Genomic DNA, 27925 nt, shown 5'->3' with positions numbered 1-27925 from the left:
TCTGGCAAGCTCACGTAGGGGCGACAAACGCTGGTGAATGTGGACCGGTCCACTGTGGCGCTAAGGATGGGGGTGGATCGTCAAAGGAATGTTTCATTTCACCAATAAAGAATCATAAAACCTCTGTGAGGGACTTAAAATGAGATAAAATGTAGTATTTATTTTGTTTTTCTTATTTTCTGGTTGTTATATTCTGAAACTCTGGCCTATGTGATGGTTTATTAAACATAACCCCCCCTACAGGGTGAAGTATAGTGTCATGGTCCTCTATCTGTCAGTTTCAGGGCCCACTGTGTCCGTGTTTCAATCCTCTGTGGAAAATATCCACTGACCCGTCTTCATCATGGACTGTCCCCGCTGGCTGCCCCTGGAGTCAAACCCTGAGGTTTGTTAGAGGAGGTTCTTACAGCCGGTCCGGTTCGACCCGGTCCATTCATTCATTCAGAGGCCTGTGAAGAGGAGCTAACTGTTGCTAACAGAACAAAAGCTGATCCGCTGAGGATCCTCTCCTCCACCTGAAATAACCTCCACCAATCTGTCTGTCTCTTTCCTTTCAGGTCATGACCAAGGTAAGAACCCGTCCTGTGGACCCACCGACCCGGTTCAGGTATCAGGCGGCACAGAGGCTAGCTCTGGTTCAGGGCCTCCACCAGGCTCCAGCCAGGGTGGGGTTAGCATTCAGGTACAGGTTTATGACAGGGGGTGACCCAGAGAGGCAGCTCAGGGAGAGAGGAAACAGGAAGTTCACAGGGTCCTGATGAAGGAGTCCAGACCCAGATCATTAAGTCCCTGACCTGAGGGACAGAGTCTGGATGAAGAGCTCAGACTGTCAGAGTTAGCTTAGCAAAGTCTGAGTGTGTTCAGCCTGTAGTCAGTGTGTTCAGCCTGTGTCAGTGTGTTCAGCCTGTGTCAGTGTGTTCAGCCTGTGTCAGTGTGTTCAGCCTGTCTGTGTGTTCACCCTGTGTCAGTGTGTTCAGCCTGTCAGTGTGTTAAGCCTGTGTCAGTGTGTTCATCCTGTGTCAGTGTGTTCAGCCTGTCAGTGTGTTCGGCCTGTGTCAGTGTGTTCAGCCTGTGTCAGTGTGTTTAGCCTGTGTCAGTGTGTTCAGCCTGTGTCAGTGTGTTCAGTCTGTGTCAGTGTGATCAGCCTGTGTCAGTGTGTTCAGCCTGTGTCTGTGTGTTCAGTCTGTCAGTGTGTTCAGCCTGTCAGTGTGATCAGCCTGTGTCAGTGTGTTTAGCCTGTGTCAGTGTGTTCAGCCTGTGTCTGTGTGTTCAGTCTGTGTCAGTGTGTTCAGCCTGTGTCAGTGTGTTCAGCCTGTCAGTGTGTTCGGCCTGTGTCAGTGTGTTCAGTCTGTGTCAGTGTGTTCAGCCTGTGTCAGTGTGTTCGGCCTGTGTCAGTGTGTTCAGCCTGTCAGTGTGTTCGGCCTGTGTCAGTGTGTTCAGTCTGTGTCAGTGTGTTTAGCCTGTCAGTGTGTTCAGCCTGTGTCAGTGTGTTCAGCCTGTGTCAGTGTGTTCAGCCTGTGTCAGTGTGTTCAGCCTGTGTCAGTGTGTTCAGCCTGTCAGTGTGTTCAGCCTGTGTCAGTGTGTTCAGCCTGTCAGTGTGTTCATCCTGTCAGTGTGTTCAGCCTGTGTCAGTGTGTTCAGCCTGTGTCAGTGTGTATAGCCTGTCAGTGTGTTCAGCCTGTCAGTGTGTTCAGCCAGCCTGTGTCAGTGTGTTCAGCCTGTGTCAGTGTGTTCAGCCTGTCAGTGTGTTCAGCCTGTCAGTGTGTTCAGCCTGTCAGTGTGTTCAGCCTGTGTCAGTGTGTTCAGCCTGTCAGTGTGTTCAGCCTGTCAGTGTGTTCAGCCTGCGTCATCTCTCTGGTTTCCTGATGTTCACTCTGAGCTCTGTGCAGTTTGTGAACTGCCTGGGGATGAAACCAACCTGGCAGTTTGGAGATGTGTACGGACTGGACCCGGAGCTGCTCAGCATGGTACCCAGACCTGTGTGTGCGGTGCTGCTTCTCTTCCCTGTCACTGAGAAGGTGCTCGTCTGTTTTCACACACCTCTGTCTCTGTTACCTGTTGTTGTAGCACAGGTGTCTACCTATGAACACACTCACCTTCATGCTGACGCTGATTTCTCCTCTTCCTCTGTCCAGTACGAGGCCTTCAAGCAGGAGGAGGAGGAGAAGCTGAAGAGCGATCCACAGCAGGTTTCCCCTGATGTCTACTTCATCAAGCAAACCATCGGGAACGCCTGTGGGACGATAGGGTTGATCCATGCTGTGGCAAACAACCAGAACCACCTGGACTTTGGTGAGTAGTGAAGGCTGAGCTGATGGTCGCTCCGTGTTCCCCCCTGACCCTCTGCAGACCGTGTTTGTAGATCTGATGCTCTGATGTCTGCTCTCTGCAGAGGCCGACGCTCCGCTGAAGAAGTTCATCCAGCAAACCGTGAAGATGACTCCAGAGGAGCGAGCTGTGTTTCTAGAAAAAGACGAGGTACGAAGGTGATGGGGGATGACGATGGAGGATGAGTGGTTTCCTGTTATCTCTCATTTCGTCCTCGTTAGCAGAAACATTTGACCGTCAGTTTTCTCCGTCTCCTTCTCTCTGTCTCAGAGTATACGTGTCACACATGAGTCCAGTGCACAGGAAGGACAGACTGAGGTTTGTACTGACATTCAGATGATGAAGATGATGATGATGATGATGAGGCATTTGGTGCTGAAAGTGTTTCTCTCTCGTCTGTCTTCAGGCTCCAAGTTTAGACGAGAAAGTGAATCTGCATTTTATAGCTTTTGTGAATGTTGGAGGACATTTATATGAGCTGGGTGAGTAATGTTTACTCTGCTTACTGTGTGAGTGTGTGTGTGTGTGTGTGTGTGTGTGTGTGTGTGTGTGTGTTAGCGTCAGTTTGATGGTGTTTCCATGTCTTTGGTTTCATCCAGACGGCCGTAAACCCTTCCCGATCGTCCACGGGAAGACGTCTGAGGACACCCTCCTGGAGGTAGGTGGTCTCTGAGGAGGACTCAGATCTCTGATTTCCTCTGTGTGTGTGGAAAGCTGAGCTGTGGTGCAGACTTCTCATGATGTGTCGGCTCGTCCCGCAGGATGCCGTCAGGGTCTGTAAGGACTTCATGGCTCGGGACCCTCAGGAGGTCCGTTTCACCATCATTGCCCTCTCCAAAGATTCGTACTGACGACCCAGAGACGATCGGAGGAAGCATGACTGCCAAATATTCTCAAGTGCTGACTTAATTGGAAACGTCTTTTTCTTTCTCCCTGCTTTAGCACGTGATTAGAGGAAACATTAAATGTCAGGGGTCATTGAGGAGCCATGCTGTGTTTGTTCTGTGCTTGTTCTGGTTGGAGGGAATCAGATTTCGCTTCGTGGCTTAAAAAAGAATCGTGTTTAGATCAAAATCTTCCAGCTGGTGGCGCTGAGATGCACTAAGTTTGTTTACACGGCTTCAGTTCAAACACATTTCACCGAGGGACCACGTCTGAGCGCGTGGTGAGAGGACGAGACGGGCTCCATGCTGTTTGATGCAGTAACGAGGTTTAAAACACTCATGGAGGGTCGACGCCTCCTGCTGGAGAGGATCTCTGAAACATGGAGACTGAACATCTGGGTGGAAGGTGCCTACGTTTTGTAATGAGAATCAAATTCTGACAAATAAAATTTACTAAAAATCTCTTCTGTGGATCCTCTTTGTGACACACACCTCATCACCTGTCCAGACTAAACTCAGGATTATAAACTGTTCGGTTTAATGCAAAAATCTGTTGTCAATCTAACTTTAACCATTTTACCTTTTTTTTTTTTGGTACCTGTCCTCCAGCGTAAAATGAAATCTTCTGTCTCTGTTGGGTGTGAAACTCTTCAGTCTCTCGTCTTTGTTTATATCTGATGTAAAACTCATGCCATGTTGGTTAATCTGGTTAATCTAGTTATAGTTACTACTGATGCCTTTCAGTGATCCACTGCTCCATCTCCAGGGGGCGCTAAATCCACAGAACATCACAACATATAATCTTAATATTTATTTTATCACACAACTCTGCTTCCTGATGTTAATTCTTGTGTTGTATCACCTGTTTGTTATATTTTAACCTTCTGTTTTTGACCTTTGACCTTTTCCTGGTTTCAGTGAAACGCTGAAATATTTTCTTTGATCTGTTTTTGTGTTTCCTCTCAGTGAGGTTTTCACTCTTTTCAGTCTGAAACTCTTTAAATTGTCTTGATGAAACGTGCTCCATAATTAAACCTGCTCTAATTAGCAGGTTAAATGTCCTGCAGTACCTCCTCACCCCCGCTGGGTGGCACTGTAGGAGAACTGTTAGTCATCAGCTCCTTGAAGTCTCAGTAGAAACTTGTTGCTGGTCTTGTTGTGGATGTTTTTTCCCCAGGAGGAGGTGACCCACTTCAGGAGAACCAGAGTCCCGTCCCTGTCCGAGTAGCGGGTCAGACCCAAGACCAGACCGGTCCGTCAGGTAGTCCGAGCTCAGGACCCGGAGCTGGAGCGTTCACCTGGAAACCGATCGGATCCCTGTGGGTGGTCTGTGGGTGGTCCTCAGACCTCAGGGCTCGGCTCAGCCCCTCTCATGAGGTCTCAGAGTTAGAGGGAGCTCAGGTGGACTGAGGTGGACTGAGGTGGAGCAGGAAGCTGGCACCGTCTCCACAGAGCCGCAGACCGCAGCACAGGTGTGTCAGTGTGTCTCAGGTAAGCAGGTGATGCGGAGGGAGTGTGGCTGTTACACCTTCAGTGATGAGCCCGGAACAATAGACGGAATCTGGACTCAGAGGGAGGAGCGGACCAGAGTCCTGCTGTCGGTCTGACGGGTTTTTCAGTCTCTGCTGCTTCAACTTTCCCACATTAGCATCTCTGGACCTCTTCCTCTCACATGCTCAGACTCCGCGGGGAGGACTTTGGACTGAATCCGGAGCTGGACCGGGCCGTGGCTCAGTGTGATGGAGTGGCGTGAGCAGTCAGCTGTCAGCTGTGAGGACGCCTTCAGTGAGGCGCAGAGGTGGATCGAGGTGAGTCACACTCTCCTGCTCTCTCTGGTTTCAGCTGCTCAGGGGTCCGGGTCCAGACTGGACCGAGACTTCACAGAAAGATTGAAAAGTTTTGATTTAGAGACCAGGAAGTGTTTGTTTCTGTGATCCTCAGGCTCAGATCAGGCTCAGATCAGTCTGACTGTCTCTCTCATACTTTCTGTCTCTTTGGGTCGGACCTGCTCTGAAGCTTCAGACAATCAGCTGAGTTAAAGTTTGTTACTGTCTGAAAACATGGAGTTCAGATCAGTGAGCAGCTGATCTGCTCTGTTGTAGCTCTAGTATCAAATGTTTGGATGTTGAGCTGAGTTGTCAGATGTCAGAGGAAAACCTGGAGGAGCAGATTTCTGTAAACTTGATGAAAAAGTTGAACTTTTATGATCTCTGAGGGTAAAACTCGCTGCCAGCCTCAGAAAACTCTACACTCCCTCCGTGTTTCCTTAATGTCAGATTATGTAAAGTTTCCATCCAGATACACACACACACACACACACACACACACACACACACACACACACACACTCTTCCTCTCCCAGCAGTGAAATGTGGACCCGTCCCCAGCAGGGGGGCTCTGAGCTGTGTGTTGTTCTGGTTCTGTGAGGCCGGGCTCTGGGCCGTGTGTTGTTCTGGTTCTGTGAGGCCAGGTTCTGGGCCGTGTGTTGTTCTGGTTCTGTGAAGCCGGGCTCTGGATGCCTGTGACGTGACATCAGTGTGTCTGCACTCACACACTGGCCCTTTGTGGGCTGCACCTCGTGGGCTGCAGAGGGGGATTAAGGGGGAGAGGAGGCTGGAGGTAAAGGTATGGGGCTGATGGATTAGTTTATGACCTGTTGGGTGGGGGGGTGGGGGGTGAGGAGGTCTGGCGTGGGGGGCGGGGCCAGCACCCTTCAAACAGAGCTCTCTGTGCTGATTGGACTCTGCTCCTGGGGTTAACGAGCTGCTTCCTGACGCACTGAACACTCATGTGTGCTCGCTGAGGTTGGAGGAGCTGTAAAAGCGAAATGGTCTGCAGCCCGTCACATGGACGCATTCCTGCGTGAGCTGCCATGGCGGGGAGCACGGTGGCTGGGAGCTGGCAGCGGTGGACACAGGGCGCCGCGTCCTGCACCCACAGGCCGCTGAATAATGAGCTCCTTGTTAACGAACAGAGGGCTGTGAGTGTGACTGTCAGGAACAAGTGTCTGTGTTTCTGCGGCCCAGAGGTCAGAGGTCACGCATACGAGCGCCTGGAAACACAAACACAGCCCGCTGGGAGCATTCAGGCCGCTCTCTGAGCCCTGCAGCCCGTCTCTGGGCGTTCCTGCTTCCTCTAATGGTGTCAGACATAATGTGGGTAATTATGAGGAGAAACCACAGGCTACCTGTGCCAGCAGCGCCACGCCAGGCTCCCTGGACCAGGACCAGTTCAGAGCCTGCTCAGAGGAATGTGTCCCAGAGAGCTTCAAACAGGTTTTAGGTAAAGTTTCACTGCAGCATTGATCTGCTCTGAGGTCATGAAGCAACAAAGGGTTTAATCTGTAATCTCTATCAGATTTCAGCTCTTTGATTCTGACCCACAGTTTCTGTTCGCTGCTTCAAAGAGTCAGAGCTCAGCCTCCAGTCAGAGGGAGCACATTCCTCTGGAGGTGTTAGACTCTGGATCAGATCCATGAAACTCTGGACCAGTTTCAGGACTCCTCAGAGGCTGCTGTTTGGGTCACAGGAGCATGAACAGGTGTTTACATCTTCACATCAGCTGATCGCTGTTTTCAGGTGGATTTCAGAGCTGGTCCGGATCAAACCTGTCTCTGGGGTCTTGGATCCTGGGAACAAAGAGGGGTCTGGTCTTGGTCTGGTGTTGGTCTGGTCTTAGTCTGGTGTTGGAGGACATGTTTGTGTTCCTGTTTAATGAGCTGAGTCTTTAAAACGCTCCCGAGCTGTTTGTTGGCCTGGTTCCTCATGAATCGCTCTCTGTGACCTGCTGTGGTCCCGCCTTGTTTTCCAGACCCGGCTCTGACTGACTGGACCCATCATTAGTCCCCTCTCTGGGTCTCTGAGGCTCTGGGTCTCTGTCTGCCCCGCGTCACAGTGATTAGAAAGTAGGTCGATGCGTTCAGATGAGCAGAGACTCAGGAAGCTGCTCACGCACAGACGTGTCAGAGAGAAGCTCTGAGCCTCAGCCCGGGTCCAGCCTCAGCCCGGGTCCAGCCTCAGCCTGGGTCCAGCCTCAGCCCGGGTCCAGCCTCAGCCAGGGTCCAGCCTCAGCCAGGGTCCAGCCTCAGCCAGGGTCCAGCCTCAGCCCGGGTCCAGCCTCAGCCCGGGTCCAGTCTCTCCGTCACAGCCCTGAATGTTTCTGGAAACATCTGAATTATGTCCCACTGACCTCTGATGACCCCGTCCTGAGCTGGAGGAACAAAGCATGATGGGAACAATTTGGGGGGTGTCAGTGCTCTGCATGAATCAACAATCACTGTGGTCTGCACGCCACGCTGCACTGATCATTGATGTATCAACACATGTCTATGAACACATGTCTATGAACACATGTCTATCAACACATGTCTATCAACACATGTTAATGAACACATGTTAATGAACACATGTTAATGAACACATGTTAATAAACACATGTATGAACCCTTAAAGCTGCAGTTTACCCAGAAACCCTCTCTTCATGGAGAGTCATTCACACAGAGCAGAATCAGGAGCTGAGAGTGAGAGGATTAATATCCCATCATAAACGCTCCGTCCTCGCCGTAGAGACGCCGTAGAGACGCCGTCATGTGACCGCTCCACACGCTCAGCAGCACATTCTTGAGGGAGCGCGGCTCCAACAGGAAGGAGAGCTGTTTGAGAAAATCTCTGCCCTCCCTCCGTCTCTCTGCCGCTGCAGATTAAACTTTTTATCCCACATGGCAGGTTCACCAGGGGAGGAGGAGGAGGAGGAGGAGGAGGAGGAGGAGGAGGAGGAGGAGGAGGAGGAGGAGAAGGGGAGGGGAGAAGGAGGAGGAGGGGAGGAGGAGGAGGAGGAGGAGGAGGAGGAGGAGGAGGAGGAGGAGGGGAGGAGGAGGAGGAGGAGGAGGAGGAGGAGGAGGAGGAGGAGAAGGGGAGGGGAGAAGGGAAGGGGGTCACAGGTGCCAGGATCTGAGGGGAGCTGAGACCTCTAATGATGACCATGAAGAGGAGAAAGTATTTTTTATCTTAATGAGTCTGTTCAGCTCGTCAGGGTGAGCTCACCTGTCAGAGCGAAACAGAAAACACACCTGAGGAGTGTGTGTGTGTGTGTGTGTGTGTGTGTGTGTGTGTGTGTGTGTGTGTGTGTGTGTGTGTATGTGTGTGTGTGTGTGTGTGTGTGTGTGTGTAAGCATGCTGTTTACAGATACACGCTAACTCAGAACAGCAGGGGTCAGGATTTCATTTGCCAACTGCTGCAGCATCGACTGATCACACACTCTGTACGGTCTGTCAGCTGTGTGTGTGTGTGTGTGTGTGTGTGTGTGTGTGTGTGTGTGTGTGTGTGTGTGTGTGTGTGTGTTGACGTCTAGTTTTTATCAATGAAAGATTTAATTTTTGTCCATGAAGAAAAAAAAAAAACAGTCTGATCACATTTGATGAACACTTTGATCCTCTCTCTGATTGGTTGGGACGTTGATTTGTTGTGTGAGGAGTGTGTGTGTGTGTGTGTGTGTGTGTGTGTGTGTGTGTGTGTGTGGGTGTGTGTGTGATGTTATTTGAGGACACAGTCGGCTCAGGTTTCTCTGGGTGTGTCCTGAGCTCTGTCTCTGTTTAAAAGTAATAATGGTGTCCTCTCTGTGTCTGTCAGCCCGCCTGATGGTTCAGGTCCTGGTTCTGGTTCTGGTTCTGGTTGGTCTCCTGTGAGCAGTGGTGTCAGTCAGAGCAGAGTGATGAAGGTTTCCTCTGAAACAAAAAGCCCAAAGCTCTGAATCCTCTGATCAGTTTAGTGTGGAGACCTGTTAGACCCGTTCAGTGTGCTCATCAGGTCTCAGCTTACTGTACACACACACACACACACACACACACACACACACACACACACACACACACACACACACACACACACACACACACACACACACACACACACACGCACACACACACACTCAGCACATGCTCGCTCAGTGTGTGTGTGTGTAGGTTAAACCCTTCTCTCTGCAGACCACAGATCAAACAGGAGCTGAGGACAGAGACGCTGTGTGATCACTCTGAAACTGTAGCTTAGCATGTAGCATGTAGCATGTAGCATTCTGCGCTAACAGTGAAGTATCATCCTCAGTAAACACATCAGCTGTTAGTGTCAGGAAAGCAGACAGAAACTGATGAAGAACAACTTCCAGAAACATTTTAAGATCAATTAATTTATTAATAAATTAATTAATTAATTAATCAATTAATTAATTAATTAAAAATACAAACTCTGTACTGAGCTACAGCCCACGCTGCTTCTCAGAGTGAATCGATCAGAAAGAGGAGAGAAACTCTGCTGACTTGCTTTAACTGTAAACCCTGAGCTCTGTGTGTGTGTGTGTGTGTGTGTGTGTGTGTGTGTGTGTGTGTGTGTGTGTGTGTGTGTGTGTGTGTGTGTGTGTGTGTGTGTGTGTGTGTGTGTGTGTGTGTGTGTGTGTGTGTGTAAAGCAGCCAGCTCCTGATTGGTGGAGGAGCTGGTGGTGAAAACAAACAGAGCAGGAAGCTGAAGGAGCGGTCGCTGAATAAATGTGAAATTCCTGACAGACGAGCTTATATCTGTGTGTGCGTGTGTGTGTGTGTGTGTGTGTGTGTGTGTGTGTGTGTGTGGCTGCAGAGCTGCTTTGAGATCATGGGAAAGGCATGAAGCCCTCACACTCTCTGTGTTGCTCCTTGTCTCCAGGAGCCGCCTGTGAGGCTCAGGTCTAACAGGGTCTAACAGGGTCTAACAGGGTCTAACAGGGTCCATGTTCCCCGACACGCTCAGCTCTGGAGAGAAAGTCTGAGGGTCTGGAGGACTCCTGGGGACCACCTGAAGGACTGGACTGTGTCCTGCAGTCAGCGTATGAGCGGAGGAGGAAATACCTCTGACTTCCTCTGCTACTGTTCTCCACATCCTACCTTTCTTCTGCAGCCTCCCCACCCAGCACACAAACAGCAGCCCTCCTCCTCTTCCTCCTCCTCCTGCTCCTCCTCCTCCTCTTCCTCCTGCTCCTCCTCCTGCTCCTCCTTCTCCTGCTCCTCCTCCTCCTCTTCCTCCTGCTCCTCCTCTTCCTCCTCCTCCTGCTCCTCCTCCTCCTCTTCCTCCTGCTCCTCCTCCTGCTCCTCCTTCTCCTGCTCCTCCTCCTCCTCTTCCTCCTGCTCCTCCTCCTCCTCCTCCTCCTCGTCCAGCCGCTCTCACTGTGTCTGTTTCCTCTCTCCAGGCTGTGACCAAGAAGAAGTTTGGGAGCAACGACTTCCGCTCGGCGCTGGAGAACGGCGTGCTGTTGTGTGAGTAAGTACGAGTCTTTTTCCCAGCAGCCCTTTCTCTTTCAGGCGGGTCCTGTGGATCTGGGCTCCAGGTCCCAGTAAGAGTCCCTGACAGTTCCCAGGCGGACCCCCTGCTGGGTCTCTGTTTGTTTGTGGCCACATAAAGTGAGCCAGTGTTCCCCACACAATGGAGGCTGTTATCTGTCATTTTAGAGTTTACAGCGTCAGATCTGCCCTCTGCGGCGTGTGTGTGTGTGTGTGTGTGTGTGTGTGTGTGTGTGTGTGTGTGTGTGTGTGTGTGTGTGTGTGTGTGTGTGTGTGTGTGTGTGTGTGTGTGTGTGTGTGTGTGTGTGAGCTATTTCAGGAGGAGCTGTTTACTGAGTGTGTGACAGATGTTAGGGCTCTGTGGACGGCGTGGAGCCGCCCTGGCTCTGATTGGAGCTGAGCTTGTGAATGAGGAGCTCCTCTCTGAGGAGGAGGAGGAGGAGGAGGAGGAGGAGGAGGAGGAGGAGGAGGAGGAGGAGGAGGAGGAGGAGCAGACTGGACTGCTTCAAAGTTCTGAAGAGTAAATTTATCTGCTTTCATTCAGCAGCTGTGGTTTCTGTCAGACCCAGGATGTGTGTGTGAGCTTAGCATCACGTCTGTGTGTGTGTGTGTGTGGATGCTCTGTGGACACACACACACACACACACTGATGTGATTTGCAGGAATCAGCAGGAAGCTGTAATTACAAACAGCTCCTTCAGAGTCGTCCGGTCCTCTGCTGCTTGGAGTGAAGGTTCTGCTGATGCGGGCCTGACGCCGCCGTTCGCCGTTTGCCGCCGTTTGCCGTTTGCCGTTTGCCGTTTGCTCTCTGTCTGTGTTTTGTCAGAGTGAGGAAGAGGAAGATGCTTTCACTGAGGAGGAAGCCTCCTGCTCCTGATTGTGTGGCAGTTATCTGAGCGGAGGTTTGTTTAGTCCGGGTCCTGATCAGGATCATATCCTCTCTCCTCTGGCTCAGTGTTATCTGTTGGAGGCAGCACAGCTCGCTATTGTCTCAGCACTTAATGACTAACTCACACACAAATACCTTCTGCATTCCTGCCTAACTACTATTATCTTAACACACACTCACACACTCACACACTCACACACTCACACACTCACACACTCACACACTCACACACTCACACACTCACACACTCACACAGCTCCAGTGTGTGGTGAGAGCAGAAGATAAACAAACACTCAGCGTATCATCTGATCCTGCAGGCTGAAGATCAGCTCTTTTATGGCTCTGTGACGTATTTGTACTTTAATCTGTACAGATTTTACTCTGACGCCCAACGACCAATCAGAGCTGAGACCCTGCTCGATCTGCTCGATCTGCTCGCTCTGCTCGCTCTGCTTGATCTGCACACGTTGGTGCTTCAGGAAAAACATCCACAGAGTCTGAGACGTTAGAGCAGCCAGCTGAGGTGTAGTGTGTGTTGTGAGGTGTAGTGTGTTTTAAGGTGGTCTGGGCCCTGCAGACCGATCAGTCCACATCCTGATCGTCCTCTCTGGTTTCAGCTCCTTCCAGCTGCGGCGACACGCTCAGATCTGTTTCCTCACTTCCTGTTATGTGAGGATTTGTACAGTGTGTTGTGTTTGTTGCTCACTTGTTTATTAACTATCTCACCTTGACTTGTGATGACTGATCTGACCTTTGACCTCTACAGAGCCCCTGCTGTTGGTCTGATCAGAGGAGCTTCAGGATTTTTTTCCTTTGCGATGTTTTGAGTTTATGTCCTGAATCTTGACCCTTGACGTGTGTTTGAGGACCCGTGTTTGAGGACTCTGTGACCTGGTCTCCTCCTGACGCTCCCTCTCTGTGTTTTCTGTCCTCAGTCTGATCAACAGGATCAAACCTGGCGTCATCAGGAAGATCAACCGTCTGCCCACGCCCATCGCTGGTCTGGTAAGTCCTCCTGGTTTCTGTACCTGGATCGTGGGTCTCTGTCTCCTCCTCTCTTTGTTGTTTCCTCTGTGTTGTTCAGATCGAGCAGCGGCGTGGAGCTGACTGCTGACAGCTCCACGCCGCTGATGGGAGCGAGGTGTCTGCCTCGGCGACCTGTCGCTCCTCGTCTCCATCCAGGCAGACGAGCGGCGTGATGGCAGCGCTGCTGAAAGGTCAACGGACACGTCTGAGTGCGCTCTGAGTGCGATGTCTGCGCTCAGGCTGCGTTTAATCAGACGTTTGAGACAAACGTTTTAGGAGGAGTGTGTGTGTGTGTGTGTGTGTGTGTGTGTGTGTGTGTGTGTGTGTGTGTGTGTGTGTGTGTGTGTCAGGACGCCGCAGCGCTCCGTCTGCAGAGGAACCGGTCATTGGGTCCTCCCTCTGTCATCAGCTCCTCGTGCACCTCCTCAGATCTCTGTGAATGTTTGAGGAGTGTCTGCACACAGAGTCTCCTGAAGTACAGGGCTGGACCCAGACCTGAAACCACCCCTCAGAGCCTGCTGGAGTGGGAGTAATTGAGTCCAGCTGTGGGGGAATTAGAGAGAACCCTGACCCTGGACCAGGTCCAGGTCTGTGGGCTGAGGGGGGGTGTTGGGCAGCTGGGTGAGGAGCCGGGTTAGAGACCAGCAGAGCGGCTTCAGGGCCGTGGACTCGGTCCCAGCGACCTGTGTGATGACATAAAGCAGATACGCTCAGTCTGATTGGACCACTGGGTCTGAGCACCTCCTCCCTCCTCCAGGAGCAGCGCTGAGGTCTCCCTGAGGTTTGACTCCAACCTGAACCAGCTGATCATAAACACACCTGGAAGTGTGTGTGTGTGTGTGTGTGTGTGTGTTTGCTCATGTTTCTGGAGGTTTTCTCTTTAAGACCTGCCAATCTGTGACATCACAAGTTGAGTAGTGATGGTAATCCCTGCTCCTGCTCCTCAGAGCTCCTCCTCAGAGCTCCTCCTGGACCTCCTCCTGGACCTGCCGTAGGACGTGCAGATCTCCTGGTCTCCTGTTCTCTACCTGGCGGTCCCCGCAGGGATCTAAATGTTCTTGGATCGTTAAAGTCGATAAACTCCTCACGCTGACTCAGAGCGAGTGTTTCCATCGTTACGCTGCGAGCGGCTGTTTTGGTTTTACTGTGTGAAAAACTGGAGCTCTTAAACGGTTCCAGGCTCGGCTCGGAGCCGTGACGGGCTCGGGCGGAGGGAGAGCCAGCCAACGGAAACCTCTCTGGTTTCTGTGGAATATTTAGCAACACTGGCTCCAGACCCGGACCGTTCTCTGGCTTCACGTGTTGTTCCCGTGTCAGCAGACTGCTGCGGGTTTGGGTCACGGTGCCCCGCTCCGGGCCCGGTTCTGTTCTTACAGGGGCTTGGCAGGACCGTGATGGTTTGTGTTAAGGAGCAGTTACATGAACCCAGTGGGCTGGGTCCAGAGGGACCGGGTCAGGGGTGAGTCTTCTGGCCTCTACCCACCGTAAACACGCTGTAATGACACGGAGCTGGATGCAGCACACACCAACCCTCAGCAGGAGCAGGGAGGAGCAGGGAGGAGCTGGGGGGAGCAGGGAGGAGCAGGGAGGAGCTGGGAGGAGCTGGGGGGAGATAAACAGAGCGATTAGGAGGCCTCAGGGTGTCTCTGCTCCCCCACGTGTCACATGTTGTGTTTCTGTGTTTGGGGCTGGTCCTGGGACTGGATCAGACCCTGGGAGCAGACCTCACACTCAGGAAACACAGCCTGGGGTCAGCTGAGGGGAGCCACAGCGAGCCGGTCTACGGCACAGAACAGAGACCACATCAGGACCACAGGAGACCAAACCAGACTCACCCAGAGTCCAGTCTGTCTGTGTGAAGCTCCTGAACCAGGGGCTCTGGTCTGGATGAGAGGATTAGAGGCTGCATGACGGGTTCAGCATATTTAGTGGGATTATGAGCAGGCACACGTCAGAGGAACATTCCTCCAGCTTCATTATCTCTGCCCGCTGTGAGGCTGACCGCGGGGGTCTGACGTCAGGGTCCGGGTCAGGGTGAAGGTCTGATCCAGGAGGGACAGACTGAGGCCTGGATGTAGTCCAGCTCTGACCCTCAGCAGGGATCGTTCAGCCTGTTTCAGTCTCTCTGTGTCTCTCTGTTTCTGTTCGTTTAGCAAAGAAACTCCAACACGCCGTATAAAAACAGCTGTTTTATATCAGAGGCCCCGCCCCCTCTTGTTTTTGATTGGTCTATTGAGTAGTGACATTGACGTGGGCGCTGGTTTTCCAAAGCCTAACTTTTTGTCTTTACTCAGTGAGTAGGGGAGGATGGGGAGGGCCAGGCGCTGCTCGCTCAGAAAACTGTCGTAGATATTTTTAACATGCACTTCTATGGGGAGTGACTCACTGTTGGAGCCAGCCTCTAGTGGCCAATCCAGGAACTGCAGCACAGCCTGCTGAGTCACAAAATGAGGAACATGAGTATCAGCTGCTGAGTTATTTTGGCTCCTGGCTCAGAGTTCCTGTGTGTCAGCGTCAGGTCTGTAGCTGGTGACTGAACGAGCTGAACATGTTGATTTACTGCTTCATAAACGTCCTGTCAGAGAAAAATGTCCCCGTGAGCCGTGAGCGGGGATCACAGCGTGAATCATCGATGGCTCCCCGTGTCAAACGCCCTGATCCTGTTAGCGAGCAGCTGATTCTCAGGAGGAGCCTCAGCGCCTGGAAACACAGCAGCTGTAATCCTCAGGCTGTAGGGGCCTCGCTGACCTGAAGGGCCAATCAGTGATGTTATGGGACATGCTGGTCTGTTAGCGAGGACTCCTGCTCAGAGAGGTCAGGCCTGTGCTTCCACTCGCTAATAAGCACGTTTCTTAAATATAGCAGCAGTAACCCGTCATTACCGCGGCCCACGGTGAAACCATGTGACGCTGAGCCGTCCCCACGGGAAGAGCAGCACTGCAAACAAGGCCTGTGGGATTAGACCAACCCCGGGAAGGAATGGTGTTTGTGTGGTTAGAGATCTGTTCAGCATGTATGACATCCGCGTCTGTGTGTGTGTGTGTGTGTGAGTGTGTGTGTATTTATAGAGCTGAGTGTGTGTTTGAGTGAGCTGTTAAAACTCTGTGAGTGAATCATCACAAACGCTGCAGATAAAGAGCAACCACAGACAGATCAACTGTTCCCTGTTTCTGCAAACGCCTCAGGGAGAGAAACGTTTGACTGTTCCTGTCACCAACAGACGTTTCAGAGTCTCAGTGTCTCAGTGTCTCAGTGTCTCAGTGTCTCAGTGTCTCAGTGTCTCAGTGTTTCAGTGTCTCAGTGTTTCAGTGTCTCAGTGTCTCAGTGTCTCAGTGTTTCAGTGTCTCAGTGTTTCAGTGTCTCAGTGTCTCAGTGTCTCAGTGTTTCAGTGTCTCAGTGTCTCAGTGTCTCAGTGTCTCAGTGTCTCAGTGTTTCAGAGTCTCAGTGTCTCAGTGTCTCAGTGTTTCAGTGTTTCAGTGTCTCAGTGTCTCAGTGTTTCAGTGTTTCAGTGTTTCAGTGTCTCAGTGTCTCAGTGTCTCAGTGTCTCAGTGTCTCACTGTCTCAGTGTCTCAGTGTTTCAGTGTTTCAGTGTTTCAGTGTCTCAGTGTCTCAGTGTCTCAGTGTTTCAGTGTCTCAGTGTTTCAGTGTTTCAGTTCTCTCAGTGTTTCAGTGTCTCAGTGTCTCAGTGTTTCAGTGTCTCAGAGTCTCAGTGTTTCAGTGTTTCAGTGTCTCAGAGTCTCAGTGTTTCAGTGTTTCAGTGTTTCAGTGTTTCAGTGTCTCAGTGTCTCAGTGTCTCAGTGTTTCAGTGTCTCAGTGTCTCAGTGTCTCAGTGTTTCAGTGTCTCAGTGTCTTAGTGTCTCAGTGTCTCAGTGTTTCAGTGTCTCAGTGTCTCAGTGTCTCAGTGTTTCAGTGTCTCAGTGTCTCAGTGTCTCAGTGTTTCAGTGTCTCAGTGTCTCAGTGTCTCAGTGTCTCAGTGTTTCAGTGTTTCAGTGTTTCAGAGTCTCAGTGTCTCAGTGTTTCAGAGTCTCAGTGTCTCAGTGTTTCAGAGTCTCAGTGTCTCAGTGTCTCAGTGTCTCAGTGTCTCAGTGTTTCAGTGTCTCAGTGTTTCAGTGTCTCAGTGTTTCAGTGTCTCAGTGTCTCAGTGTCTCAGTGTCTCAGTGTTTCTTAGCAACAGCTCGTTTCCTAAATACCAAACTGAGCAGAGTGATCTCTCCACCTGAACATTTCTCAGGTTTTCTCCAGAGACGGGCTGGGCAGGGAGGGAGGGGACGGTTTCAGGGTGTGAAAGAGGAAGGATGCAGCAGTGTGTGTGTGTGTGTGTGTGTTTGTATGAGAGTGATTGTGTGTGTAGGAGTGTGTTTGAGAGTGTGTAAGTGTGTGTTTTCCACTGGCATGGCCGGTTGGGTGGGACTCTGAGCTCTGATGTCATTCTTCCTGGTTTTGTCTCCACCCTGGCTCCGCCCACAGGTGGCTCTGCCGCTGTCAGTCAGCTGCTGTCACGCAGCCGCTCCCCCTGCATGTGTGTGTGTGTTTATGGGTGTGTGTGTGTGTGCTGTGTGCCCGGGGACGCTTCTTATTTGCTGCACACACGCTCCTCCTCCCTCCTCCTCCTGTGCGCTCCTCTCTGCTGATATGAACTTTGGAAGCTGTGAGTTGTCGGCCGTGTCCCTGCCAGCGAGTTCTCCACCGCCTGCTCCTCTGGAGGTGCTCGCCCTCATCCCTGCTTTGTTCTCTTTCCAGGACAACCTCAACGTCTTCCTCAAGGCCTGCGGGAAGCTGGGACTGAAGGAGGCGCAGCTCTTTCACCCCGGAGACCTCCAGGACTTATCCTCCAGAGTCACCGTCAAGTGAGTCCAGATCCTTAAAGGTTTCCTGACAGAGAGCTGCTGCTAAACCAGGACAGAGCAGTGTGCTTATTCCCCAGCTTCACTTTCTGCTTACACACACACACACACACACACTGCTGTAACTGTCACTGCTCAGTGTGTGTGTGTGTCTGTGTGTGTGTGTGTGTGTGTGTGTGTGTGTGTGTGTGTGGGTGTGTGTGAGCACATGCCGCCTCATGTGAGCGACCGTTCAGGCTGAAGTTTAAAAAGGTCAGAGCTATTTCCAGTCTGCTCCTGGTCCTGTTGGTAAACACCTGTTTCAGGCTGAGCTCACACCAACGTCTCAGAGAAACACAGAGAGGAGACGCACGCAGCGGGAGTTTGATCTGTGGCCTGTTACACCGAGCAGCTCACGCCCTCACACACCATCCCCTGGTTCTGTGATGGAGGCGTTCAGCCGCTCCAGTAGGAGCTGACGTTCACAGACAGAGCCAGAGGGTTTATGGTCTCTTCCTCAGCGTGTGGCTCAGTCTGCTGCGTGCCAGGTCGGGATGAATGTGGAACAACCTGTTCAGAGGTGACACAGGTGTGTCTCCAGCAGTGAGCCAGGTGAGGCAGAGCTCAGGCCACAGTCCATCCTCCGTCAGACGCTCTGTGTCGGCCCCACTCTGCTGAGCAGGCACAAAAAAAGTGCTTCAGCAGCAAAACCTGCACCGAGAGATGGAGGGACCAGATAGAGGCCTGAAACCACCTCTTAGGAGGACTGAGGAGGACTGAGGAGGACTGAGGAGGCAGAACAATGAGGGAGGAGGAGGGAGCTGCTCCCTGTGTGGGTCTGTGCAGTAATTAAAGATCTGTCTGATGTTTCCACAACTTCCTGAAACATTTTCCCATGATCCTCAGAGACTGCCTCTGTCACTGCACAGAGAGCAGACAATGGATCAGAAAAACCACAGCCAACACAGAGTCGCTCCTCCCAGAGTCGCTGCTCCCAGAGTCAGCGCTGCTCCCAGAGTCGCTGCTCCCAGAGTCGCTGCTCCCAGAGTCGCTGTTCCCAGAGTCGCTGCTCCCAGAGTCGCTGCTCCCAGAGTCACAGCTCCCAGAGTCGCTGCTCCCAGAGTCGCTGCTCCCAGAGTCGCTGCTCCCAGAGTCGCTGCTCCCAGAGTCGCTGCTCCCAGAGTCACAGCTCCCAGAGTCGCTGCTCCCAGAGTCAGCACTGCTCCCAGAGTCAGTGCTGCTCCCAGAGTCGCTGCTCCCAGAGTCGCTGCTCCCAGAGTCGCTGCTCCCAGAGTCACAGCTCCCAGAGTCGCTGCTCCCAGAGTCGCTGCTCCCAGAGTCGCTGCTCCCAGAGTCGCTGCTCACAGAGTCAGCGCTCACAGAGTCAGCTGTCACAGAGTCAGCTGTCGCAGAGTCAGCGCTCACAGAGTCAGCTGTCACAGAGTCAGCTGTCACAGAGTCAGCGCTCACAGAGTCAGCTGTCACAGAGTCAGCTGTCACAGAGTCAGCGCTCACAGAGTCAGCGCTCACAGAGTCAGCTGTCACAGAGTCAGCTGTCACAGAGTTGATCACAGAAGTACTTACAAAGTCGCTCAGTGAGTCAGCGCTCAAAGACTCTCCAACAGAGTTGCTGCTCACAGAGTCGCTGCTTTATGAGTCAGTAGTTCCAGAGTCGATCACAGAGGAACTTACAGAGTCACTTAATGAGTCAGTGCTCACAGGGCCCCTAATAGAGTCGCTGCTCCCAGAGTCAGCACTCACAGAGTCATCGTCACAGAGAAACTAACAAAATCACTTAGTGAGTCGCTGCTCAAAGAGTCGATGCTCCCAGAGTTGCTGCTCTCAGAGTCAGCTGTCACAGAGTCAGCGCTCACAGAGTCAGCTGTCACAGAGTCAGCGCTCACAGAGTTGATCACAGGGTATTTTCAAAGTCACTTAGTGAGATGGTGCCCAAAGACTTCCCCACAGAGTTGTTGCGCACACAAAGTTGGCGCTCAGAGATTCTGTGCTTACAGAGTCGCTCATAGAGTCGGTGCTTTATGAGTCGGTAGTTCCAGAGTCGATCACAGAGGAACTTAATGAGTCAGTGCTCACAGGGCCCCTCACAGATTTGGCACTCACAGATTCTGTGCTTCAGGAGTCGATGCTCACAGAGTCGCTGCTCACAGAGTCGCTGCTCACAGAGTCGCTGCTCACAGAGTCGCTGCTCACAGAGTCGCTGCTCACAGAGTCGCCCACAGAGTCTCTCAAAGAGTCGTGCTCATAAAGTCGTGCTCATAGAGTCGTGCTCATAGAGTCATTGTCACAGAGTCGCCCACAGAGTCTCTCACAGAGTCGCCCACAGAGTAGATGCCCACAGAGTCGCCCACAGAGTCGCTGCTCATAGAGTTGTATAATGAGCTGTAACATTGAGTCATAATAAAGAAACGTGTGGATCAGGACACACCCTCCCTCCTCGGCTCACCCCCCCCTGGACGCCAAGCGACTGATTCAGCGTCATAAACAGAGATTATATTTTTATGGTCCATGTGCCCTTTGTCTTATCAGACACTTCCCTTCTTACATAACTCACATAACCGTTTCCCATCATGCTCTGCTGGAGGGCGTGACTTTCTGAATGATGTTCACGCTGCACAGATCACAGAAATCAGAAATCCAGAGGGTGTGTGTGTGTGTGTGTGTGTGTGTGTGTGTGTGTGTGTGTGTGTGTGTATAAAAGTTTCTCCTGAGGAGACTGGGAGCTGATCCTGGATTTAAACCTGCTCCTGCTCCGTCAGGGAGGTGCTGTGACCTCCCTCTGACGTGCAGGGAGCAGGTTGTGTGTGTGCTCTCCTCGTTGTGAGGAGGGAAAGTAGCTCGTCGTCCTGCAGAGCGGGCCACACCTCATGCAAAGACAGAGATAGCAGATCCATGGTCCAGCTCAGGAGGATAATCCCACGGTTTCATTTCAGAGTGTGTTATCAGAGGCTAGGCAAATCACACACACACACACACACACACACACACACACACACACACACACACACACACACAAAGTTGTGTGTATCAGCTGTCTGTGCCTCTGGTCTGACAGGTGCTGGGCTCAGAGTCCTGGTCTCTGTCTCAGGGAGCTGGTCCTGTGTGTGTTTGCTCTCAGACAGGAAGTGGCCGTTAGCGTGACGGACCATCATTTCATTATCACACTCTGAGTCCCTCTGAGCTCACCTGGGTCAGACCTTTGACCCGGGTCGGTTCCTGCAGCACAGCCTGCAGAGAGACCTTTGGGAGACGTCAGGAGGATCAGATCTGATCCATCAAACCTCTGAGACTCCAGAAACATCAGAAATAACTGAGTCAGAGACGTCAGGGTGAAGGTCTCGGTCCATAAACTCATCCTGAGCAAAGAAAAGGATTAAGACAAAGATCTGTGTCACGCTGAAACGTTATCACTGATAGTGTCCCTCTCAGAGTCTGGATCCAGAGTCTGGATCAGGGTTCCTGTAAGGCTCAGCTGTTGCTCAGAGTTTATCCATCCAGCTTGAAAATCCTTTGTGAGTTTCTGTGGCTTGTTTGGGTCAAACAGGTTCAGTCTTTGACAACTCGTCCTCTCTCCTCAAAGAGGAAAACAACCCGTTGACTCGTTAAATGACTCGTTAAATGACTCGTTAAATGACTCGTTAAATGACTCGTTAAAGGAGCGTCAGACGTGTCAGGAAACAGGAAGTCAGAGACTGACGGAGGAACTGAGCAACACCTCAGTGAGGAATGCTGAGACTCTCACGTTAGAGGTTTGAGCTTTAACGACAGGAGACAGAGAGCTGGTCTGTCTGCAGGTATGAGGCTGACACACACACACACACACACACACACACACACACACACACACACACACACACACACACACACACACACACACACACACACACACACAGAGTCTCAGAGCTGAGGATGAATCCCTGAACAGCCGTGCCCTTTGACCCCTGACCCTCTGTTTGGACACTCAGACACATGAGGCCCAGTCCGGATCAGACCCTCAGCTCCACACATAAAGACAGAGTCTGGACCAGCACGGTTCCTCTCATTGACTCTAAATGTCAGCAGACTAGTCCGGACTCCTCTGGATCCACCCTGAAGGATCCGTGTGTCTCAGAGCGGCTCGGGATGGACGAGTCAAAGGTTGGAAACAGACGCGTGGAGCGGAGGACGTGCTGGTTTCAGACGTTAGATGGACCAGAGGAAGTCTCAGGATCTTACTGAGTTGGTTTGAGCGTGTAGACCATACCCCGTTAATCCAGTACAGCAGGGCCGTCCTATGAAGGCTGAAAAGATGTTTCCTTAAATATCACTTCTCCATGTTTCACAGTCTGTTTCTGAGCCAGCCCCTGGTGGACACTGAGGGAACTGCAGGTTTCTGCTTTGGCTTCATTTGCTGGCAGCTCATTGGTCCAGTCCGTATTTGTGGGTTTAGTACACGGTTTAGCAGCAGTCCCAGCATGCTTTGGCCTTGAAGGTTTATAAATTTAATCAGAGTCATTAATCTGTCGTAAACGGTTAAAACCAAACGCCCTCGTGAGGCTGTGAGGAGCTTCATCCAGCTCTCTGTGTGTCCTCCATCAGGTTTCTCTCTCCGTCAGCTCAGACCGTTTCCAACAGGAAACTCTTACAGGTCAGTCTCTGACAGAAACCTGGTCCAGGGTTGATGGAGACGGGTTTCTGGACTGAGGTCTTCCTGTCATGCTGAGCTGTTCCTGTCGCCTCTTTGATTCACAGAAATCATTTAAAGGTTCAAACTGCTGAGAGCGTTTTAACACGGCGCCCTCTCTTTTGATGAATCGCATCGTTTTATGACTTTTTCATTTCCTGGACTCAGAGTCTGGCTCTGAACACCCCCCGCTGAGATGAGTCCAAAGTCTCAGAGCTGGCCCCGTCTGATCGAGCAAATTATTGACAAAGGCTGAACACTCCAACCCAAAGAGCAGAGGCAGCTCAGGTCTGATCAGGACCTCCAGACCTGGTCCTCTGGAGAGGAGAGGCTGTGGGTCCCTGCAGGATGTGGATCAGACCTGGTGTTTGAAGGACTCTGACAGATCCAGACTCTGACAGATCCAGACTCTGACGTAGTTTCTGCGCGCGGCTCCTCTGAGCTCAGAGCGCCATCCTGCTGAAGTGCTGAACCTCCCGGGCTGAGTGTTGGTTTTCCGGGTGTGTCTCTGGGAGCTGGCTCTGCTCGTTCTGGTTTCATGTTTTTACGAGGCTCTGCGTCACTTTCTGAGCGGCGTGTGTGAACTGAGGGCCGATCCTTAGACCAGAGGAGAGATGACGGTCGACAGACCATAAACCCTGAGCCGGGCCGCGGCTGTGAGCCCCACACAGACTCTATCTGTGCTCCGAGGCTGACGCTGCCAGCCTCACCCCCATCCTCACCCCACCCTCACCCCCATCCTCACCCCCATCCTCACCCCTCACACAGAGCACCCTGTCTCCATTAAACACAATGACACTGACACAGCTCAGCTCAGCCCTCACGCAGACCTGAGTCTTCATGCAGACCTGAGTCCTCGTGCAGACCTGAGTCCTCATGCAGACCTGAGTCCTCGTGCAGACCTGAGTCCTCGTGCAGACCTGAGTCCTCGTGCAGACCTGAGTCCTTATGCAGACCTGAGTCCTCATGCAGACCTGAGTCCTCGTGCAGACCTGAGTCCTCGTGCAGAGTCAGGGTGTGTCTGAATGCAGAGCGTTTATTAGAATGACAGGACACACACCTGAAGGATGTTACACACACACTGCTGAATGCTGCAGAGCAGGTGATCATCAGCTCACAGGTATGTGCCTGCTGACACACACACACACACACACAGGACTCTGTGTTTGTTAGTCTTCTGGGTTTTGGTCTGAAGAAGCCAAACATGCTGATCTCTTTTGTACATGAGAGACTCAGAGCTGTGGTGTCAGTTTGGGAAGCTCTCACACACACATACACACACACACACACACACACACACACACACACACACACACACACACACACACACGCTCTGTGTTTTCTCCTGTTGGAGGTGTGTTCAGCTGTAGTCCAGCTCTGGAGACGGACTCTGAGGACCTGTGATGGTTTTGGTCTCTCCTGACGTGCAGCAGTTTTGTGTCTGCCTGTGGGATGGGAGCAGCTGAAGGTTCCTTCAGGGCTGGTTTCTGTGATCAGATCAAACAGCTCTGATCTCTGCATCATGTTTTCTCCTCTTTAGGATCGAATTTATTTAAGTCACAGGGACCAGGGAGGAAACCCTGAGCCTTCACCTCTGAGACGTAGTTTTTATTTGTGAGGCGTCAGTTTCAGATAAAACAGTTGGTTCCTTGGTGTCTGCCACAATGTGTGTGTGTGTGTGTGTGTGTGTGTGTGTGTGTGTGTGTGTGTGTGTGTGTGTGTGTGTGTGTGTGTGTGTGTGTGTGTGTGTGTGTGTGTGTGTGTGTGTGTGTGTGTGTGTGTAAGCTTCAGTCATATTAAAGTTTTTTTAATAATGACTCATCTAAATCTTTCTGCTGTTGTCTGGTTTCCTTTTTGTTTTGGGTGATGCTGTGATGCTGTGTGATGTCATGCTGTGTGATGTGATGATGTCATGCTGTGATGATGTGATGATGTGATGTCATGCTGTGTGATGTGATGTCATGCTGTGTGATGTGATGTCATGCTGTGTGATGTCATGCTGTGTTTTGTTGATCTCTGTTGAGTACCTGCAGTCCTCTCAGAGGTCCTCAGACCCTCTGGGCTTCCTGTCTGTCCACAGCGTGTGGTGAAATCACAGAGCGGTTTTGGATCAGCTGATCCAGCCTCTGGGTCTGAGTGGACCCCGTGTGATGTTAGCATCATATGAGCTGTCAGCTGATCCTCACAGACGTCGTCCTGAGGCTCTGCAGACTGAAACACAGCCTCTCGTGTGTTTTCTCCTTGTTCAGCTTTCTGCCTCCAGCATGAAGGAGAATTACGAGAAGCTCCGTGGCTGAAGTTTGGGAAAAACGCTCGTTCTCTGCTGGACTTGGCTGGAGCTGCTGTAATCTCAGACTGTGGGACTCTGCTCCAAACCACAGCAGAAAGCTGTTTCTGAGGCTCGTTGCTGAGCGTCCAGCATTAAAGCTGAACACACACAGCTCAGCTTTAATGCTGGGAGTTAGTGAGGCACCAGCTCCTGGTGTCAGAAAGACCAGCTCCTGGTGTGGAAAGACCAGCTCCTGGTGTCAGAAAGACCAGCTCCTGTCAGAGGACGGTTTGATCCTCTGCTTCAGAAACTTTTTAGAGACTTAAACAGATTCAACTTCCAGATTACAGGCCGTCTTTAAAGTCTGAATCCAGAGTGTTATCAGCCCACTGTGACCAGAGTGAGAAAAGGAGAGGGATTACAGACTCAGATTATCCTTAATTTGCCATTAATTCATTCTCCTATTTATTTATTTATTTATTAATTAGTGCTGCGTGTGTACGGTGTGTGTGTGTGTGTGTGTGTGTGTTAATGGCTCAGCAGGAACCTGATTAAAACCTTCAGTTTACTCCTTTCTCCACATAAACAAAGAGCTCCTGGCGCTCAGAGCTGGAAGTTTCTTTAACTGAACCGTAAACGACGCTGGAGCACGTTAAACCGTGTGTGGGTGGTCAGAGGCTCAGAGTCAGGCTGAGCTTCAATAATCTGATATTACAGATTAAAGGATCAGATTAGGGTCCTCGTTTAGTCTGAGGTTCATCGTTACAGAGACGCTGAGGAGAGGGGACACACACACACACACACACACACACACACACACACACACACACACACACACACACACACACAAACACCTCAGCCTTTGTGTTGTTAGAGGGAGAGAAAGAGAGGGTGTGTGTGTGTGTGTGTGTGTGTGTGTGTGTGTGTGTGTGTGTGTGTGTGTGTGTGTGTGTGTGTGTGTGTGTGTGTGTGTGTGTGTGTGTGTGTGTTGGGGGGGGCTGGCAGGCGTCTGGATTGTGCTCTCACTTTCCAGCTCTTTCACTGCCCAACACACAGACCCAACAAGCATGCCCTCTGTTCTTTTATTGTCCTACACACACACACACACACACACACACACACACACACACCCCTCTGCTCTGTTTTCGTCCTCCCTCTCACACACTCCTCTGTTTCTGCTCTTTGTCTCTTCGCAGGGATCAGGAGAGCAACAGGAGGCTGAAAAATGTGAGTGTTGATGTTTGTTTCTGTGAACGCAGCCCGCTTCACTAACAGGTCCGATAGGATCCAGACTCAGCTCAGGCTCTGCTCCTGAGGAGGAGGAGGAGGAGGAGGAGGAGGAGGAGGAGGAGGAGGAGGAGGAGGAGGAGGAGGAGGAGGAGGAGGAAGAAACATCAGGGGAGCAGCACAGAGTGACAGCATCAGTCTGATCACAGGTGGAGGACAGAAACACCTGTGTAAGCATACAAAGACAGAGCAGGGAGGAAATATTCACAGCAGCAGAGATGCATTGTGGGTAATGTAGGCTTTAGGCAAAGGAAGGAGCATGTTTGTTTGGTTTCAAACTGTCAGAGACTCTGAGGTGTTAAACTCTGGATGTTAATCTGATAAATGATTTAATCCCAGCTCTCTGGGTTTGAGCAGAGGAGTCTCCTCCTGTCGTCCTCTACAGGTGTGAATGATGTGAAACTCTGAGGCAGTGAAACAGCTCAGAGAGGAGTCAGTGAAGCTCTGATTGAGACGTTTAATGAGCTGAAGGTTGGATTGAAACGATAAACAGCGTGTTTCCTCTCAGCTCCTCCTGTTGGTTCCTCCTCTCCCTGAGTGTCTGAGCTGTCAGCGGTTAGAAACCTCTGCCCACAGACCTGACGCCTCCCTGTGTCAGTGTATCAGGGTCAGTGTATCAGGGTCAGGGTATGGGGTCTGTAACGTCCCTGTAGCTGTTAGCCGTGCAGCAGGTACCTGTGGTCCTCATAAAGCCCTGACAGCAGCAGAGCGTTCTGGATCAGGCTGGAAACAGGAGCAGAGCAGCTGATCTCACCTCCTGTTTGTGTCCAAACAATCACCTGCTGCACCTCCTCACAGCTCCCACCAGGACAGACTGGAAGTATCTCCATCTGGATTAGATTAATCTCTGTCTCTGGATTAGATTAACCTCTGTCTCTGGATTATATTTACCTCTGTCTCTGGATTAGATTAACCTCTGTCTCTAGATTAGATTTACCTCTGTCTCTGGATTATATTAACCTCTGTCTCTGGATTAGATTAACCTCTGGGTCTGGATTAGATTAATCTGTATCTATGCTGACTTTGAGATAATCTGAGTTTCCTGAACGCTATGCTCGTTGTGTCCTCTCCTCAGGTGTTGATCACCGTCTACTGGCTGGGGAGACGAGCTCAGAGTGACTCCGTCTATGATGGACCTTACCTGAACTTTAAGGCCTTTGAAGGATTGTTGGGAACCGCGCTGTATAAGGTGAGACCCTCAGGACTCTGATAGGCTGGATCTGTTTCTGGATCCTCTCTGTCAGACTCTGTGCGTTTCTGGATCTTCTCTTACACCCTGAGTATTTTTAGACCCTCTTTAAGACTCTGTGTGTTTCTGGATCTTTCTCTTGGACTCTGTGTGTTTCTAGATCCTCTTTGCACTGACTGTTTCTATATCCTCCCTCAGACTCTGAGTGTTTCTGGATCGTCTGCAGGACTCAGAGTGTTTCTAGGTCCTCTCAGTCAGACTCTGATTGTTTCTGGATTCTCTCTTGGATCAAAAGTGTTTCCGGATCCTCTATTGGACTCTGTGTGTTTCTGGATTTTCTGTTAGATTGAGTGGTTTTGGATCCTCTCAGACTCTTGGTGTTTCTAGATCATCATTTGGATTCTGAGTGTTTCTGGATTCTCTCTTAAACTTTGTGTCCTTCTGGATCTTTTCAGGCTCTTAGTGTTTCTGGATCCTCTGCATCAGACTCTGATTTATCTGTTTCTCAGACTCTGAGTGTTTCTGAAAGATCTTTGTCAGACTGACTGTTTCTGGATCCTCTCTTAGTCTCTGTGTTTTTCTGGATCCTCTCTGTCAGATATGTGTGTTTCTGGATTCTCTCTTGGACTCTGAGTGTTTCTAGATCCTCCCTCAGACCCTGAGTGTTTCTGGATCCTCTCTAAGAGTCTGAGTGGTTCTGGATCATCTCTTAGTCTCTGTGTATTTCTGGATCCTCTCTCATGCTCTGATCATTTCCGGATCCTCTCTTAGTCTTTGTGTTTTTCTGGATCCTCTCTTAGTCTTTGTGTTTTTCTGGATCCTCTCTTGGACTCTGAGTGTTTCTGGATCCTCTCTTGGACTCTGAGTGTTTCTGGACCCCCTGTGGTATGTGGACTATGAGCAGAGGCTGTAAAGCGCTGTGGAGCCTCAGACCCCTGCTGGTAGTTTGATCCAAAGCTGAGTTAAGTCATAAATGAAGCTGATCCCTGACTCAGCTGTTTTAATCTTGTTGGCAGAAACTTCCAGAAGCTCACACAGAAACCTGCAGCTCTCTGTCCCTGGACGCTCACGCTGCTGCTGAATCTGACACTTTGCTCCCACATAGATTCAACATCACCTCACACACTCTGCAGGGTCTGTGTTTACAGGATCCACCTCACACACTCTGCAGGGTCTGTGTTTACAGGATCCACCTCACACACTCTGTAGGATCTGTGTTTACAGGATCCACCTCACACACTCTGCAGG

General features: G+C 51.2%; 2 protein-coding genes across 10 annotated transcripts in view; both read left to right on the top strand.

Annotated features, from left to right (window-relative positions):
* Window positions 1-250: 250 nt before the first annotated feature.
* On the top strand, window positions 251-3674 carry uchl3 (ubiquitin carboxyl-terminal esterase L3 (ubiquitin thiolesterase)). The gene is made up of 9 exons (XM_074694970.1): window positions 251-385; window positions 558-569; window positions 1890-2018; window positions 2136-2292; window positions 2393-2478; window positions 2599-2646; window positions 2735-2810; window positions 2928-2986; window positions 3090-3674. Exons 1-9 carry the CDS (start codon window positions 344-346, stop codon window positions 3177-3179), a joined length of 699 nt encoding a protein of 232 aa, XP_074551071.1. The 5' UTR covers window positions 251-343; the 3' UTR covers window positions 3180-3674.
* A 770-nt stretch (window positions 3675-4444) lies between these two features.
* Window positions 4445-27925, top strand: part of LOC141807987 (LIM domain only protein 7-like) — a 46502-nt gene continuing 23021 nt past the window's right edge. For 2 of the 9 annotated variants that reach the window (XM_074694241.1, XM_074694238.1), the window contains exons 1-6: window positions 4453-5020; window positions 10423-10493; window positions 12338-12407; window positions 17169-17275; window positions 25398-25428; window positions 26564-26677. In XM_074694241.1, coding sequence (XP_074550342.1) covers window positions 4952-5020; window positions 10423-10493; window positions 12338-12407; window positions 17169-17275; window positions 25398-25428; window positions 26564-26677 — 462 coding nt within the window. In that variant the 5' untranslated portion in view covers window positions 4453-4951. Of the gene's footprint in view, window positions 5021-10422; window positions 10494-12337; window positions 12408-17168; window positions 17276-25397; window positions 25429-26563; window positions 26678-27925 lie in introns of all 9 variants that reach the window. The other 7 variants (XM_074694233.1, XM_074694232.1, XM_074694236.1 and 4 more) reach the window with 7 other exon arrangements.

Source organism: Halichoeres trimaculatus, unplaced genomic scaffold (assembly GCF_033239565.1).
Source record: "Halichoeres trimaculatus isolate MK-OKI-2021-1 unplaced genomic scaffold, fHalTri1.1 fHalTri1_scaffold_19, whole genome shotgun sequence".
Taxonomy (NCBI): Eukaryota; Metazoa; Chordata; class Actinopteri; order Labriformes; family Labridae; genus Halichoeres; species Halichoeres trimaculatus.
This window is presented reverse-complemented; position numbering and strand designations above follow the sequence as displayed.